The 16,844-nt window shown below is 39.8% G+C and overlaps 1 protein-coding gene across 1 annotated transcript in view; it reads right to left on the bottom strand.

Annotated features, from left to right (window-relative positions):
* OTC (ornithine transcarbamylase) overlaps positions 1-16,409 on the bottom strand; it is a 77,208-nt gene extending 60,799 nt beyond the window's left edge. The window contains exon 1 of the mRNA XM_055438495.2: positions 16,333-16,409. Coding sequence (XP_055294470.1) covers positions 16,333-16,409 — 77 coding nt within the window. The remainder of the gene's footprint in view (positions 1-16,332) is intronic.
* Between the last annotated feature and the right edge of the window lie 435 nt (positions 16,410-16,844).

Here is a 16,844-nt window from a genome sequence, read left to right as displayed (position 1 = left end):
GGGAAGGGGAACTATGAACTGTTTCCTCTGTTTCCTTGCCTTTAGTTCCTCCAAGTAAAGTCCAGGGAAGGTGAGGCGTTAATGGCCAGGAAAAGTTGGTTCTGTTCTAGCAATCTAGCATTGGTATAGGTGTTTGAGGCTGATTCTTTTCTTGGGTGCTTTTGAGAGTCCATGGAAGAAATCTCTCATCACTGGGGATTTCTCATAGCAGTTCTTGATGGCAGACATTTACATTGTCTTTGCCATTCAAGGAAACATATCCAAACTCTTTTTGCTGAGATCTCCCCAACCTGGGTGCTTCAGGAAGTCTTTTGGTCATAATGTGACACAGCACCATGATAGGTCTCTTTCTTCATCCATATTGGTTCATGGGAAACCCTGCGTGTTCTTTGCTCTGACTAGAGTTGAGTCTGTCCCAGCATAGATTCTTGTTCTGCCATCAAAATAGCTAGCCAGCCAGTCCCTCTCTATATTTTCCACTTATAGGCCTGACATCACTGTACTGCGTCTCCAAGCTCTCCTATTGCAGATATCAGTGCCATCATAGCCACTTGCCCTAATCTTGAGGTGAGGGAATAATTCTCATCCATGTGAGGTCCATCATATACAATGGTCGTTGTTGTTGTTCAGTTACTAAGTCATGTCCGAATCTTTACAACTCCATGGACTGCAGCACTCCAGGCTCCTTTCTTCTTCACTATCTCCCAGAGTTTGCTCAGATTCATGTCCATTGAGTTGGTGATGTTATCTAATCAACTCATTCTCTGCTGCCCTCTTCTCCTTCTGCCTTCTATCTTTCCCAGCATCAGGGTCTTTTCCAGTGAGTCGGCTGTTCTCATCAGGTAGCCAAAGTATTGTAGCTTCAGCTTCAACATCAGTACTTCCAGTGAACACCCAGGATTGATCTCCTTTAGAATGGACTGGTTGGATCTCCTTGCTATCCAAGGGACTCTCAAGAGTCTTCTCTAGCACCACAGTTTGAAAGCATCAATTCTTCGGTGCTCAGCCTTCTTTACGGTCTAATTCTCATGTCCATACATGACTACTGGAAAAACCATAGCTTTGATCGTATGGATCCTTTTCAGCAAAGTGATGTCTCTGCTTTTTAATATGCTATCTAGGTTTGTCATAGCTTTCCTTTCAAGGAGCAAGCATCTTTTAGTTTCATAGCTGCAGTCACTGCCCACAATGATTTTGGAGCCTAAGAAAATAAAATCTGTCACAGCTTCCACTTTTTCCCTTTCTATTTGCCATGTAGTGATGGGACCAGATGCCACAATCTTAGTTTTTTATATGGTACATAGCTAAAATCCTCTTCAAATCTACAACTCACCTCCTGGTTTCTACAATCCATTTTAAAAGCTGGAGGCAATCACCAGTGGGTTGCAAAACTAATTCTTGTGTACCTCCTTTGCAAGCCCTGTTTTAGTGGTCTGGCAGCTCACTTCTGATTGAGCAAAGAGTCAGAACCTACTGGGCCTGGGCAGAAACTGAGACCAAGTCCCATTTTAACATTCTGTTATATTATAATGACAGTAATTGTTATTTGGGATAATCAGTATATAAAATTGACAGCATTTATTCTCAGTGTTCTCTCTATTTAATAATAATGTGGAAACAGTGTCATACTTTATTTTTTGGGGCTCCAAAATCACTGCAGATGCTGATTGCAGCCAGGAAATTAAAAGACGCTTACTCCTTGGAAGGAAAGTTATGACCAACCTAGATAGCATATTAGAAAGCAGAGACATTACTTTGCCAACCAAGGTCCATCTAGTCAAGGCTATGGTTTTTCCCGTGGTCATGTATGGATGTGAGAGTTGGACTGTGAAGAAAGCTGATCGCTGAAGAATTGATGCTTTTGAACTGTGGTGCTGGAGAAGATTCTTGAGAGTCCCTTGGACTGCAAGGAGATCCAACCAGTCCATTCTTTTTTTTTTTTTTTTAACTATTAGAGTTTTATTTTTTTTAAATCAAATAATCCAATTTTATTTATTTTTTTTTCAAGTTGAACAGACTAAATTTCTTTAAACAAACTTACTTATACTCCAGAGTCCTTTAAAAACTTAATAGCATTTATACATTGAAGGTATTTGATTTTCTTGTAACTAGCACTTCAAATGCAACAAGCATTTGAAGCAACAAGCATTTGACCCAACAAGTAAAACTTTCTACAGTTAATAACTTTTATAAATAAAATAAATTAAATGTACAGTGAATAAGTTCTCTGAAATATTTCAATATTTCTGCAGGTTTAGTAACATCGTAAAATACATTTCAACTAAAATTCACAAATCTAAAAACCTGTTAGGCATTTTTAGGCGTTTTAAGTTGGAAATGAAGACCAATGTTACATCGTAATATGCCAATTACAAATAGTACTTCAAATAGCAAATACTACAGTTTGTCCCAAACTTTAAAAACTATTCATGAACTCAACACTGAACTATTGATGGCTATGAGAATTGTTTCCTAGCCTTTTTGAAAATTTCAACCCATTTACGTTTAAGGTAATTATTGATAAGTACGATCCCGTAGCCATTTTCTTTATTGCTTTGGGTTCAAGTTTATACACTCTTTCTGTGTTTCCTGTCTATAGAAGATCCTTTAGCATTTGTTGGAGAGCTGGTTTGGTGATGCTGAATTCCCTCAGCTTTTGCTTGTCTGTAAAGCTTTTGATTTCTCCTTCATATTTGAATGAGATCCTTGCTGGGTATAGTAATCTGGGCTGTAGGGTATTTTCTTTCATCACTTTAAGTATGTCTTGCCACTCCCTTCTGGCCTGAAGAGTTTCTGTTGAAAGATCAGCTGTTTTCCTTATGGGAATCCCCTTATGTGTTATTTGCTGCTTTTCCCTTGCTGCTTTTAATATTTGTTCTTTGTGTTTGATCTTTGTTAATTTGATTAATATGTGTCTTGGAGTATTTCGCCTTGGGTTTATCCTGTTGGGGACTCTCTGCGTTTCTTGGACTTGGGTGATTATTTCTTTCCCCATTTTAGGGAAGTTTTCAACTATTATCTCCTCAAGTATTCTCTCATGGTCTTTCTTTTTGTCTTCTTCTTCTGGGACTCCTATGATTCGAATGTTGGAGCGTTTAACATTGTCCCAGAGGTCTCTAATATTGTCCTCATTTCTTTTAATTCGTTTTTCTTTTTTCCTGTTTCATTTATTTCTACAATTCTATCTTCTAGTTCTCTTATCCTGTCTTCTGCCTCTGTTATTCTACTGTTTGTTCCATCCAGAGTGTTTCTGATCTCATCTATTGCATTATTCATTGTATATTGACTCTTTTTTATTTCTTCTAAGTCCTTATTAAATCTTTCTTCCATCTTCTCAATCCTTTTCTCCAGGTTATTTATCTGTAACTCCATTTTGCTTTCAAGATTTTGAATCATTTTCACCATCAAAATTTGAAATTCTTTATCAGGTAAATTCCCTATATCTTCTTCTTTTGTTTGTGTTGGTGGGCAATTATCTTGTTCCTTTACTTGCTGGGTATTTCTCTGCCTCTTCATCTTGCTTATATTGCTTTGCTTGGGGTGTCCTTTCCCTCTTCTTGCAGTTTGTGGAGTTCTCTTTATTATGTAGTTTCTTGGCTGTGTGTGGGGTTGGACGGGTGATTGTCCGGGTTCCCTGGTTAGGGAAGCATGTGTCGGTGTTCTGGTGGGTGGAGCTGGATTTCTTCTCTCTCCTTTAGAAGACAATGGGCTGATTTTCTGGGAGCCTGATGTCCTCTGCCAGTATTCAGAAGTTGTTTTGTGGACTTTACTCCGCGTTCAAATGTTCTTTTGATGAATTTGTGGGGGAGAAAGTGGTCTTGCCATCTTATCCCTCCGCCATCTTGTTCCTTCCTCCCCAGAACACTGGATTCTTATATTCCACTTGGTCGTGGAGTATCTCTTCCCAGCTGCTCCAGCAAGGTGCAGCCGCTGTACCTTACCTTGGACGAGGGGTATCTCCTCAAGGCCGCCCCTCCTGCTTTGAATGTGGATCAGCTCCTCTCGGCCCTCCGGTGCCCAAGCAGCCACTGCCTCCCAAACGTGGTACAGCTCCTCTCGGCCACCGCCCTAACCCTGGGCGCGGGGTAGCTGATCTCAGCCACGATTCTGCACGTGGTCGGTTGCGCCGGGCGTCTCTCGCGTCTGCGCCTGCGCCACCGGAGCTGGGCATCTCTCGCGTCTCCAACCAGTCCATTCTAAAGGAGATCAATCCTGGGTGTTCATTGGAAGGACTGATGCTAAAGCTGAAACTCTAATACTTTGGCCACCTCATGCCACGAGTTGACTCACTGGAAAAGAGTCTGATGCTAGGAGGGATTGGGGGTGGGAGGAGACGGGGACGACAGAGAATGAGATGGCTGGATGGCATCACTGACTCGATGGAGGTGAGTTTGAGTGAACTCTGGGAGTTGGTGATGGACAGGGAGGCCTGGCGTGCTGTGATTCATGGGGTCGCAAAGAGTTGGACACAACTGAGTGACTGAGCGAGCAAGCGAGCGAGTATTGTATACCATTAGAAATTATGAATAATCAAGGTCAAATTGTGATTTACCATGTATATTAAGCATTCATTTTACTTGGAGTAAAATGAGTGTCAGAAAATAATCATGCTTGAACTTCAGCCTAAGTTTTTTTCAGAAAAAAAAAACTGTGCTACTTGAGATGAAGAGTAAATTATCTGGTGGAATCTATGTCTTTTTGCATTGCTAACAAGATAATAAGTAAGAAAATAACAAATTCTCTCAATTTGTTGTTTTCACTGCATGATATCAAATAACTCAGACAAATGTATATTTTACTAAGTATCCAACTTTCTAGCAGAATTTGTTTACTGTTCAGAGGGTCAATAGATTTTTTCAGTAGACCTTTTATGAGATAAAGCCCTTCAGAGATTCTAATTAGTAAGGAAAGGGGCTTCCATAAAGATGGAGGGTTTGTGGGTTAGCTGGCTAATAATTAATTGATAGATTTAATACAAGATCTAATGATATATTAAACTCTGATAAAGATTAGAGTTTTCAGCTTATAAGTGCATTAAAATTTTGCTCAACATTCCTAAGACCTACCATTGTCTTCAACTTTAAAAAATATGTGATTCAAACACTCTTCAGGTGGAAATTTCTTTAAAGCAATTGTCTAAATATTTTTATTACAGATGCAAAACATTAAAAAAATTTTGAAGATAGATCTACAATGTATGTTTACTTACTTATATGTATTACTATCCTGATAGATTATGCACATAACAAAACATTAAAAAAAGAAATAAAAATTCTAAAGTGTAGAATAAGATTCAGATATTTTAAAAATAAATTTGTAAGTATACAAAAAATTGCTAGCTAAAGAAGTTTCTAGAATAGATATTCATTTTCTTCCTTTTACTGGAACCCTAGTAAAAAGCTTACAAAATTGTGTCCAAGATCTGGCTAGTAACAGAAAACAATTTGATAACTTTAGAGACATGGCAATTAGGCAGAAATTTTAATTTTATGTGTATATGTTGGTTTTATGTTTGGCTTGATAATATTAACTAGTGATACTATCTAGTGCTTGGAATATACAGTACTGATATTGTTGAGAAGTAAATCCTTTGTCTGGTATTCATGCATTTTTCTCTGTCAGTTGGATCCTTCTAGGGATCTGTAAACAGGTTTAACATGTCTGGCTTGGGATGGAGGCATGGCAGCTTAATCTTTCCCAATTCACACTGTCAACTACAAATAGGCACTTGCCATGGGCACTTACCATCTACCTCTACAAGGATTAAATCATGAACTACTGTAGCTGCTGACCTTCAACACTCCATGAAAGGAGTTCAGGGTGGAGAGCAGGAATGAGGCACTCTGTGCTCAGGCGAAAAGCTGGCAGGACAGCTCTTTAGATAGTTAGATATATTCAGGAGCTAATTTTATGAGCCCAATTCCTGTATCTCCCCATATTTAGAAAAGCACTAAAACCCTTCACAGTGATGACTGTTCTTCATGACTAGCAAAAGCTTCCCAAGACTAGTAGAAACCTTCTGGAAAAATATGTGCTTGATTGCATGTACTTCCCCTTTACCAAAATCTCATACAAAATGACCTTCCCCACTGTCTCTTTGGAGCAGTCTCTTAGAGCTATCTGAGGTGCTCTCTCCCAGGCTGCAGTCCGCACCTCATTTTTCATCCTCACCGCAATAAAACTTAACTCACAACTCTCATGTTGTGCATTTTTTTAAAAGTCAACAACATTTAAGGCAGCTCTGAGAGTATTATTTCTTCTGGAATAAGGTCCAAACAACATAAAATCACAGAAGATAAACTTTCTTGACTCTATGTCTTACAGTAACACATTAATATTCCATGGGTTAAGATGTCACCTGATATTATATTAAAAGGGGAAAGAAAAAACTTTCCTGGAAAACCCCACTACCTAGATTCAAAAAATTTGGGAAATATCACTATAGTTGTTGAATTTGTATCCATCAAAACCAGGAAAAACAAACCATCAGCTAATTTTCAGGCCTTTTTTAATTCCCTAGAGTTCAAGCTCAGACTCCTGGCTATATTGGAGCCCACGAAAGCTGAGTTGCCCAACTCCAACACTTAAGGGATTCAGTATCCTCCCTTACTTTCAGCCCCTATAGGGTTTTGTTATATTTGTGTGCTTAGTCGCTCAGTCATGTCCAACTCTTTGCGACACCATAGAGTGTAGCCCATCAGGCTCCTCTGTCTAGGGGGATTCTCCAGGCAAGAATACTGGAGTGGGTTGCCATGGCCTCCTCCAGGGGATCTTCCCAACCCAGGGACTGAATCCAGGTCTCCCACATTGCAGGCAGATTCTATACTGTCTGAGCCACCTGGGAAGCCCTTGTTGCATTTACCCTGCTCTAAATACTCACAGAACTATATGCTTCATTGAATGCATATCATAGATTTTAGAATTGTGGTGGTGTGGTTGAATCTCAGAGAAAAATAAATGGAAATGAAAAGGAAATGGAAATTTTGCAGAGCACTGATTTTTCTCCCCCCTTCCCACGAAAGGAAATAGCGAAATAATGGTGAAAGAGGAGGGCCAGCAACACCTTTAGCTGCTTCAAAAGAGCTTCAACTTCCAGCTCTTTATTGCCCAAACAGAAAACAGATAGGAAGAGGTAAAAGGTCTTTGAAGCTTTCTCAAGTTTGTCCTTACAAACTTTAAGAAATTTCTAAGTTGGAGGTAGAGTTAGAGTTAGGACTGATATTCTGCTTTTGGGATTGTGTTATGAGAGGTTCTTTTTATTTCTCCACTGACAGATTTGAGTTTAAAAATAGAAGACACCAACATCGTGCTCGAATATTTCCTTCTTGTCCAGACCTTTCATTTTCAAATGTATATAGTGACAGAAGACTTATTTCAAATTATTTTCCTTAGACCACAAGAGATCAGAAGAATACTTCTTTGTGTCTCTAGTCTGCACAAGGCGGCAGCTGATATGTTGCCCTTCTTCCTGTTACTGTGGAATCACACCTCCAATAAACCAATAAATCTTAGCATATAAGCTATTTAAAAAAAAACAGTTTTGGCTTTGCACAGCAGTGAGGGACTGTAAATAACTGTTAAATCTGAAGCCATGGAAAACAACCTTAATAATCAATGGGAGAAATCACAATTGTTCTGTGACTTAAGTTTTTTTGGCCAAACATTACAAACTCTCTTATAGTCAGTTTTAAAGGCTTAAGGAAATGAAAAAAAAGAGTAAAACTGACATATATTTAGTACATTGTCATTTAAAACATTAGAAACATCAAGAATTATAGTGTTTTATTTCTTTGTAAAAATTATCAGGTAGTTTGAACAGGGTATGCTGTCTTCTTATCACGTTTGTTATGCTTTGGTGAGTTGTTGTACTTCTAAGTTTTAATCAACTTCCAACATTTTATTCTTTGAACTCTTAATATTGTGAAATCTCTCTGAGAATTCCTTTAATTCTTTAAATATTTATTATTTGCCTGCTCTGGGTCTTAGTTATGGCATGTGGAATCTTCTAGTTGCAGCACATGGGATCTAATTTCCTGACCAAGGATTGAACCTGGGTCCCCTGCACTGGAAGCACAGAGTCTTAACCATTACCTGACCACCAGTGAAGTCCTGAGAATTCCTTTAGTGTGAAATGTTTTACTGGTATCACTTCCTCTGAAATATCTTCATACTTTTGGTCACACCACTGTACTCGTTTATGTCGATAAGTTTGTCTTCACGAAGTTTCTCTAGCTACATAGCTAGAACCTCTCAAATAGTATCAGGGTCAACAACCCCACAGTCAGCTATTTCTTCTACAAATACATTTGCATTCACATTTAACTTGTCAATGTTATCATTTTTTCTTTCTCTGCTGCATTTTCACCTCTTTCAGACAACTCTGTCTTTTTTAACTATCCATTTTTTATTAAAATGTCACACGGGCTTATCACTAGAAGAAGAGAAGGCAGAACAACTATATTCTTTAATGTCTGTAGGTGAACTGGGTAACAGCTGCACAACAGACTTTGAAAGAAGTGATATGATTGGTCACCGATCATGAAGTGCATCTGTTATGTACACAGTGATTTGTGAACTGAGGAGCCAGCAATGGATGAATGAGAAAGTTGGACTATAAAGAAAGCTGAGGGCAGAAGAATTGATGCTTTTGAACTGTGGTGTTGGAGAAGACTCTTGAGAGTCCCTTGAACTGCAAGGAGATCCAACCAGTCCATTCTAAAGGAGATCAGTCCTGGGTGTTCATTGGAAGGACTGAAGTTGAAGCTGAAACTCTAGTATTTTGGCCACCTGATGCGAAGAGCTGACTCGCTTGAAAAGACCCTGATGTTGGGACAGATTGAAGGCAGGAGAAGGGGACGACAGAGGATGAGATGTTTAGATGGCATCACTGACTCAATGGACATGAGTTTGGGTAAACTCCAGGAGTTGGTGATGGACAGGGAGGCCTGGAATGCTGCGGGTCATGGGGTCGCTAAGAGTCGTACATGACTGAAAACTGAACTGAACTGAGCCAGCAATGAAATTTTTACTTTAGGCAACTAAACCCAATTAATGTCCCAACTGAAATTTGAACTGTGTACTTGGGAGACTGGTGTTATTTACTAAACTGTAGTAATTAAAATTCCTGCATGTGGGGACCATACAAAGGAACGACTGTTTGTACATTCCCATCATAGGCTTCATTTCACATACTGCTCCCTCTGTCCACAACACTCTCCCCACAGCTATCAAGCTCTCTTTCTCATCCTTAGGCTGGGGGCTTAAATACCACCTTCTATAAGATTCCTTCCCTGACTGTACCAAGTAATCTCTGCTTTGGCTTCATTTTCCTCCAAACACCTATCACAATTTTTAATACAGCAGGTTGGCCAGAAAGTTTGTTCAGGTTGGCAAACCAGAAGGAACTTTCTGGCCAACCCAATATATTTGCGTTTATTCACTGCTTACTTTTTTTTTAAAGGTCTTTTAAAAAAATATTTATTTATTAATTTATTTTTGCCTGCATGCAGGCTTCTCTCTAGTTGTGGCACTCAGGCTCAGTAGTTGTGGTGCCTGGGCTTAGTTGCCCTGCAGCATATGGAATCTTAGTTCCCCAGCCAGGGACTGAAGCCAAGTTCCTGCATTGGAAGGTGGATTCTCAGCCATTAGGCCACCATGGAAGTCCCTGTTCACTGCTTACTTTTAATCTTCCCATTAAATTACATGATCCACGATGTCAGAGGTCCTGCCTGTTTTATTCATTAATATATCCCGGTGCTGCTTGCAATGCCTGGAATATAGTAGGCATTCAATAAATATTTCTTAAGTAAATGAATGATTGAATGAGGTAGAAGTAAATCCATTTGTATAAGAAATTCAGCAGATTTCTGAGCATGAATTTAGAGAGATTCGCCATGATGAATTCTTAAGGCTCTGACTGAAGTCTGATGACCAAAAAAGATACCAAAAGTGCCCCACCCCCAAAAGAATTAATGTTGAGGCAAGAGCAAGTGTGGGCTGTGGTCCAGGCTGAACACAAGGCCTAAGAGTCAGGGAGGAGAATTGATTGTGGCCTGGTGTGTTGCTAAAGCTGAAATTCCCTAAGGTTCTACAGTGTTTGCACTGCTGGGTAGAATAGTTGGACATATACACATGAAACAAAAAGCATTATAACCTTGAATCCTACAGATAGTAGCCTGAGACAAGTGCAAAAATTAGAAAACTGGTGAGAGTACCTGGTGGATGAGTTTTTGTCCATAGCACCATGAGGGTCAAATCCAAAATATATTAATAATGACCTATAGCAATATTTTGGTTACCTCTCTCCATGAACCCCTTTTGGACAGAATAAGTTCCCAGGGTTCTTGGGGACAAAGAGATTGGAGCAGTAGATCCTGTCCATTTGTCATACCAGCCTGAGAGGGTAAATTTTTTTAAAGATATCTCACCTGGTTAAGGGGTTCATAATGTTTACACCATTGAAAAACCGTTAGAGCAGCCACCACCTTTTCTCAGTTCTATCCAGGAGGTGGGGCAGGAAATGTTGGCTTGGGAAAAAGAACTGTTTTTCATAGATATCAAGAGCTAACCAGGACAGTTTATCACTGGAAGGAAAGCAAACACAATGGTTCCAGTTTAAGTTCCTATCCTGTTTACTGACTCCTCATAGACCTCCCCTTGGCTCCAAAATGGAGTTGCCACACCTCTTTCCTGAGCTACTTAAAAATTAGAGGAAAATTGAAAACCTCCACAATTGTACCATGTTAAAATGCCTCCATTACAGGCACCCTCCTTTTTTTTTTTTCCCTTGTTCGTGTTAAGCATTTCTTGCTTTCTGGTGATAAACCCACATTCTAGTTAGCCAGATAAAACTGCTGACCTAAATGGCTTTTAAGTTCTCATAGAGACCCTGTGCTTCAGTTGGAAGCAGCCCAATCTGGTTCATGAGCACCCAAACCAAGGCCAGAATCACTATTTCAGTGTTCCCATAAAATGCTTGGTCTCTTTGTACTCAAGTGTGTCTCCTTGGTAAACCAGACCTAAACCACATTATCATTCTTCAGCCAACACATAACAGGGAGGATATAGTGTTGGAGAAAACAGTGAGAAGCATGTATAGATTTTTCCATCAAAACTGTCATGGCAATCGGGCTAAAGCCAGAGCTTTTGAAAAAAGGCAAGACTCATTCATTACGTTAATTTTATCCCTTCAAAAAATAATTACAGAGGTTTTCCAACCCTAGATCACTGAATGCTAAGAAGTTAGGCCAAGGTAATAGGAGACCCTTGTGTTAGCTTTACCCAAATATCTTCCTAGCTAAAAAATGGAAGAGAATTCTCTATTGGCAGAATGAAGCCTTTCATTGCTAGATTGCATTTTCCAACTCTAGTAAACTGTTTGGAGTATGGGGGAAGACCTGGATGTGTTCCCTTGTATAATTGTATTTTGTTGGAAGAGAAAGTGCTTAATTTGAGTAAAATGTGGTCAGAAACAGACTTTGCCAGAGTAGGAAAAAACTCAGTGTTAAATGATATTTTGATCCCCATGGAGAATTTGAGATAAACACTTTAGCTTCTGGAGGCATAAGAGAGGGCCAATGGATGATATGGCAGAGATTTTTTGGTTTCTTTAACATTACAGACTGATACAAAAGGCATACTTTCTTGGTGTTTTTTTCCTTTTTTACTGAGATATTTTGGCTCATCTTTAAAAAGGGGGGGAATATTGAATAAGGGTAGATTGGCCAATTTGATCAGTGTGGAAGGATCAAAGTCATCAAGCAATGGAATGAAAACAGCAGTGGTTTTAAATACTCAAATTCGAGTCCTAGTTTGACTATGACCTTGGGATGATCATTTTCCATTTTTGGCCTTAAATCCTCATTTGAAAGAGTAAGAAAATGACCTACAAATCAGTGATCCTTCATGTCTTTGTCTTCCACAGCACTCATAAAGTTCATATGTACAAGATTTCCCACAGGCCACACTGGAGCCACCTGAATTCTTGGATGGCCGAACTTTCATTTCATCCCGTTGTTTCCATCTCAGAAAAAAAATATGCATTGCATATTGTAGTGCATGCCAGGGAGAGTGACTCTTTTCACAAAACCCTTGAATATGATCCTATTGATCTGGAAAATCAAAGAACAAATTGTTTCCAAATTTCTCTATTATTAAACATAATGATTATTAATAAAAATATACTTGCAGCCTTTCTCACTGTTGCCACGTGCTTGTATACAGTATAAATTACTACTGATAACTGGGTGACTAAAGGACGTCAAAGCTAACTTAGATTGTCAGTATTCCAAAACTGCAAAACTTAGCCCTCATCTGAAAATTGAAGACTGGGATAAGGATTAGCTACATGTAGACTTACTATTAAAGGGCTGGAAACCAGAAACTGTTGAAAATCTGTGGCCACCTCTCCTTCTTTTATCTTGGTTAAATCACTAAATTACTAAAAATAACAAACTAGAAATAAAACCCCAATTCTACTCTTGGCCAAGGGAGACATCATGACCCCATTCCTTTCTTGGTCTCTTGCCTTGCAGAGTTTTCTGAAGTCAAGAAATATGTTTTTTAAAAGGCATTTATTTTCAGTTATGAAGGAAAATGTGACTAATCAAAGAGGACTGTTTTCTCTCCACAACATGAGAGCATGGATGGCCTGTGATGGCTATGTCTGTGTCTGTGTGTCCACGTGTGTGTAGATGGGCATGTGTGTGGGATGAAGGGAACTTAATAAGTTCTGTAAGCCCTTAGAGAGGTCTGGAATGAAATACCTGAAAACCAGTCACCTCCGGCTCCAATCCATAACCTCCACAGAATTGGGTGGCTTAGCTCAATATTCTCTGAAGAAATTTCTATTTGTGAGATGAAATTGAACCGCACTTACAAATGGGTCTTCTCTGATAAAGAAAGATATTTTTTTAGTGGTTTCTTTAAAAGCTGTGTTTCCCATAATAGGCAACAAATCATAGAATACTGTCTATTATCCAAACAGCCAGGCTCTCAAGCCTTGTTTGTGAGATGAAAAGCCTATGGATTTGGGTGTTTTTGGCAGTCTTGGTGTCTGATCCTATTGATTTTGTAAAAGCAAAAAAAAAAAGAAAGAAAATTGACTAAAAATGATTGATCTGGAAGCCTGTATAGATGGCTTTAGCCTCACTCAAGTGGTTATTTTATCATGTCCATGGCCATATGGCTGCTCACTTCAAAACTGTGAAGCCCCTACTTTGTGGCATTGCCAAACCCTAACCACGTATTTCCTACTACTCTCTAGTGCTAAACTCATGTGGTATATTTCATAACAGAGACCCTCCACCGTTCCAAGAGAGATGGGTGGGGGGTGGCTGAGGGGGTTGAAAAAGAACCTGAATCTCTGAAGAAGGCTGAAAATCAAAGTAAAAATACCATATAGGTGGAGATGACAGGAAGATTTTTCTCTGTTGTTAATGGGTCATCAAAGACTGTAGGTATTATTGAGTGCTTGCTAAGTTGTTTCAGTTGTGTCCAACTCTTTGCGACCCTATGGACTGTAGACCATCAGGTTCCTCTGTCCATGGAATTCTCCAGGCAAGAACACTGGAATGGGTTGCCATGCACGCCTCCAGGGGATCTTCCAGACCCAGGGATCGAACCTGTGTCTCTTATGTCTCCTGCACTGGCAAGCAGGTTCTTCACCATTAGTGCCACCTGGGAAGCCCCAGTAGGTATTACTGGAGATCAGCAAGTCTGAATTCATCTAACTGGTAGTGTGGCTCATTAAAAGAGTGGGAAAGAAAAATACTCACGCCACATGAAAATGACAGCATTTTCGTGTTAAGTCATTTTTCAACAGAGACTCATTCTCTATAGTTTCTAATCACACAGGTGATCCGAGGCTTTTGTATTTTCAAATAGCCAGTATGGATTTGAGCTGATTTAGTGTTCTTGCCTGGAGAATCCCAGGGATGGGGGAGCCTGGTGGGCTTCCGTCTATGGGATCACACAGAGTTGGACACGACTGAAGCGACTTAGCAACAGCAACAGTCTTACTTTTGCCTCAGCCCCGACTCGCTGTGAGAGACAGCTAGCCAGGATTTTCACAGTCATAGTCTGGCTACTGGATATAGAAAATAGAATGTTAATAAATACCCAAAAGTGCCTAAATATTTGTTTCTTATTTTTGGTTTTGGCTGTGCTGTGTGGCGTGTGGGATCTTAGTTCCCCAACCAAGGATCAAACCTGTGCCCCCTGCAGTGAAAGTGTGAAGTCTTAACCACTGGACCACCAGGCAATTTCCTACCTAAATACTTGGAAGAGGTTTTACTAGCAAAAATTTAACCTGTAATAATGTTTAAAAAGGAGGTTCCTTGGTGGCTCAGATGGTAAAGAACCCAACTGCCAATGCAAGAGACATAACAGACACGGGTTCTATCCCTGGGTCAGGATGATCTCCTGGAGAAGGGCATGGCAACCCACTCCAGTATCTTGCTTGGAGAATTCGAGGGACAGAGGAGGCTGGCGGGCTACAGTCCGTGGGGTCACAAAGAGTCAAACACGACTGAGTGACTAACACTTCCACTTTCAATGGTAAAAAAATCATCACTGTGATTTTCAAAGAAAGGTATAAATTTAAGCTCCAAGCTTTGGTTATTTATTCAGTTGATTATTTCTAGCTCAGTGATGAGTCTTTGTTAAAAAAGTATGGAATAAAATTTCATCACACTCTTAATAGATGTAACTCATTGGGATGGAATGATAAAATAATGAACACTTGCCTGTCACTTTACAGTTTCCACACAAATTATCTTACAGATTACTGCTAGACTGTGAATTCATGTGTCTGGAATGAAATAGCTTTTTATCTTATTTACCACTGTATCTCCAACACCTTGCTTAGGGCATGGCACAAAGTGGCACTCAATAACTATTTATTAAATAAATAATTGAACCACACTGTGATGTAGGCAGAACATGTATTACACTTTCTCTAATTTTGTAAGTGAAGCAACATCAAAGAAAAGTTTAGTAGCTTGCTCAGGGTCATATAGCCAATGAGTGGTGGTGACAGGCCTTGAACCCAGTTCTTTAGACTCTAAACCTGCACTTTCCTCTGGCTTCTATTGTCTAGCTCTGCCACTAACTAGTAAACCTCATTATCTCTCTGGAGCTCATTTGCCTTATCTATAAAATAAGAGAAGGCATTATTCTGTATCTCTGAGGTCCCAACTGCATCTAATTCTATGGGTGTAATTTACAATATCATTTACTATGTCGTTCTGGCTTCTGAGTGGTGCTAAAGGTAGAGTCCAGAGAGTCCAGAGCTGTCAGGTGGCCCAGAGAGGGGAGGCCCAGGGCCCCTTCCTAACAGTGGGAGAAAACTTCAGACTAGAAGATTCTAACTTTAGGAAGTCATTGAGGTCATTTTGAGGTTGAGGCACTGGGAAAATTCTGATTGTTAATAGGCAACTACTCCAGAAGTCTTCTGGGAACAATGTCCAAATTTGAGAGCATTGCTTCCCCAATTAACCCATCACCCCTGTCTACTTTCCTGGGGGATAGGCTCCACACTGCCTTCGACTGCGTGCATGGTCAATTGACTAATTCTGAGCATGATGTAGCTTTTTTTCTTAAATATTTATTTTTATTTATTTGGCTGCACCATGTCTTAGTTGAGGTATGCAGGATCGTAGTTCCCTGACCAGGGATTGAACCTGGACCCCCTGCATTGCAAGCGTGGAATCTTAGCCACTGGACCTCCAGGGAAGTCCCAGGATGTAGCTTTTTAAAGAATTCATTGAAGATAACTTCCTTTCACATGCTAACAAAAAATTCAGAAATCGATTTTAAATTTAGATTTTCTTTTAAAACTATCATTATCATCATCACATACAAGGCTTCTTTCCAGCAGCTTGCAAGTATTTATCTAGTCATTCTTTTGGGGTCTGTTTTTTTAAAGAATGAATCAATCCTCATGCTCTAGAATGACATATTATTTTCAGGCAAACCTAAATACAAGCAGAAGGCCCCATGGAAATTAGTTTCTCTCATTTCCTTCAGCCACTTGCTCCTTTAGAATGTACACAAATGGAAGATGTCAAGAACATTTAGTCTGTTATACCTACCACAGTCCCCCCATCCCAACCCCCCCGCCCCAGCACCCCGTGAAATCTGATTACAGGGGATTGAGAAATGAAAGCTTGGATGGAATTAGAGACAGCTGTCTCCAATAAGGATAGAACTTGCCACTATAACAGAAACACTATAGCAGAAAGTGGCTTTAGGAAGTGGCACTTCTCTGCAGAATAGAACTTCATTTATCACCACGGCTCCTAAGTCAGACTCTAGTCACTGGCCATCACTTACCGAAAATTTCGAACCATGAAATTGTGACCATTTCTAAGAGCTGCATTGTTCAACAGGGTCCTTAGATTAAACAGCATCTTCTTTTGATCGTGTAAAGGGTGATTCTGTGCTGTTGAAAACGCCGCACCAAGGTAGCCAGTGGGGTCCACCTGAAAGCTAAGAGTGCTTTCGATCACAGTGAGAGAGCAAAGGTAATATTGCCCTTCAACTACCTTATCAAGTTCCCCAGGCTAGAGATAGTGCGGGGCAGGGTCCAGGAGCATTTGAACTTTAAGCCAGGCTCCACCATTGTGTATTATTTTTTTGGTGGTGGGGGGAATCCTAACACTTTTGGTGCTCAGACTCCTCATTTTTCATAATATATTTATGCTGTCACATACTTGTACCAAATCAATTGACAAGTACTCATTGAGCGTATAATATATGCAAGAGACTGCAGGGCTGGCTGCTGCAAAGGTACATAGAAATAACTCATTCAGAAAATGCGAATTGGCAATGCAAAACCCCAGATG

Source organism: Moschus berezovskii, chromosome X, assembly GCF_049115385.1.
Source record: "Moschus berezovskii isolate FMDL1 chromosome X, NW_MosBer_1.0, whole genome shotgun sequence".
Classification (NCBI taxonomy): domain Eukaryota; kingdom Metazoa; phylum Chordata; class Mammalia; order Artiodactyla; family Moschidae; genus Moschus; species Moschus berezovskii.
Note: the sequence above shows the minus strand (reverse complement) of the source record. Positions and strands in the feature narration are given on the sequence as shown.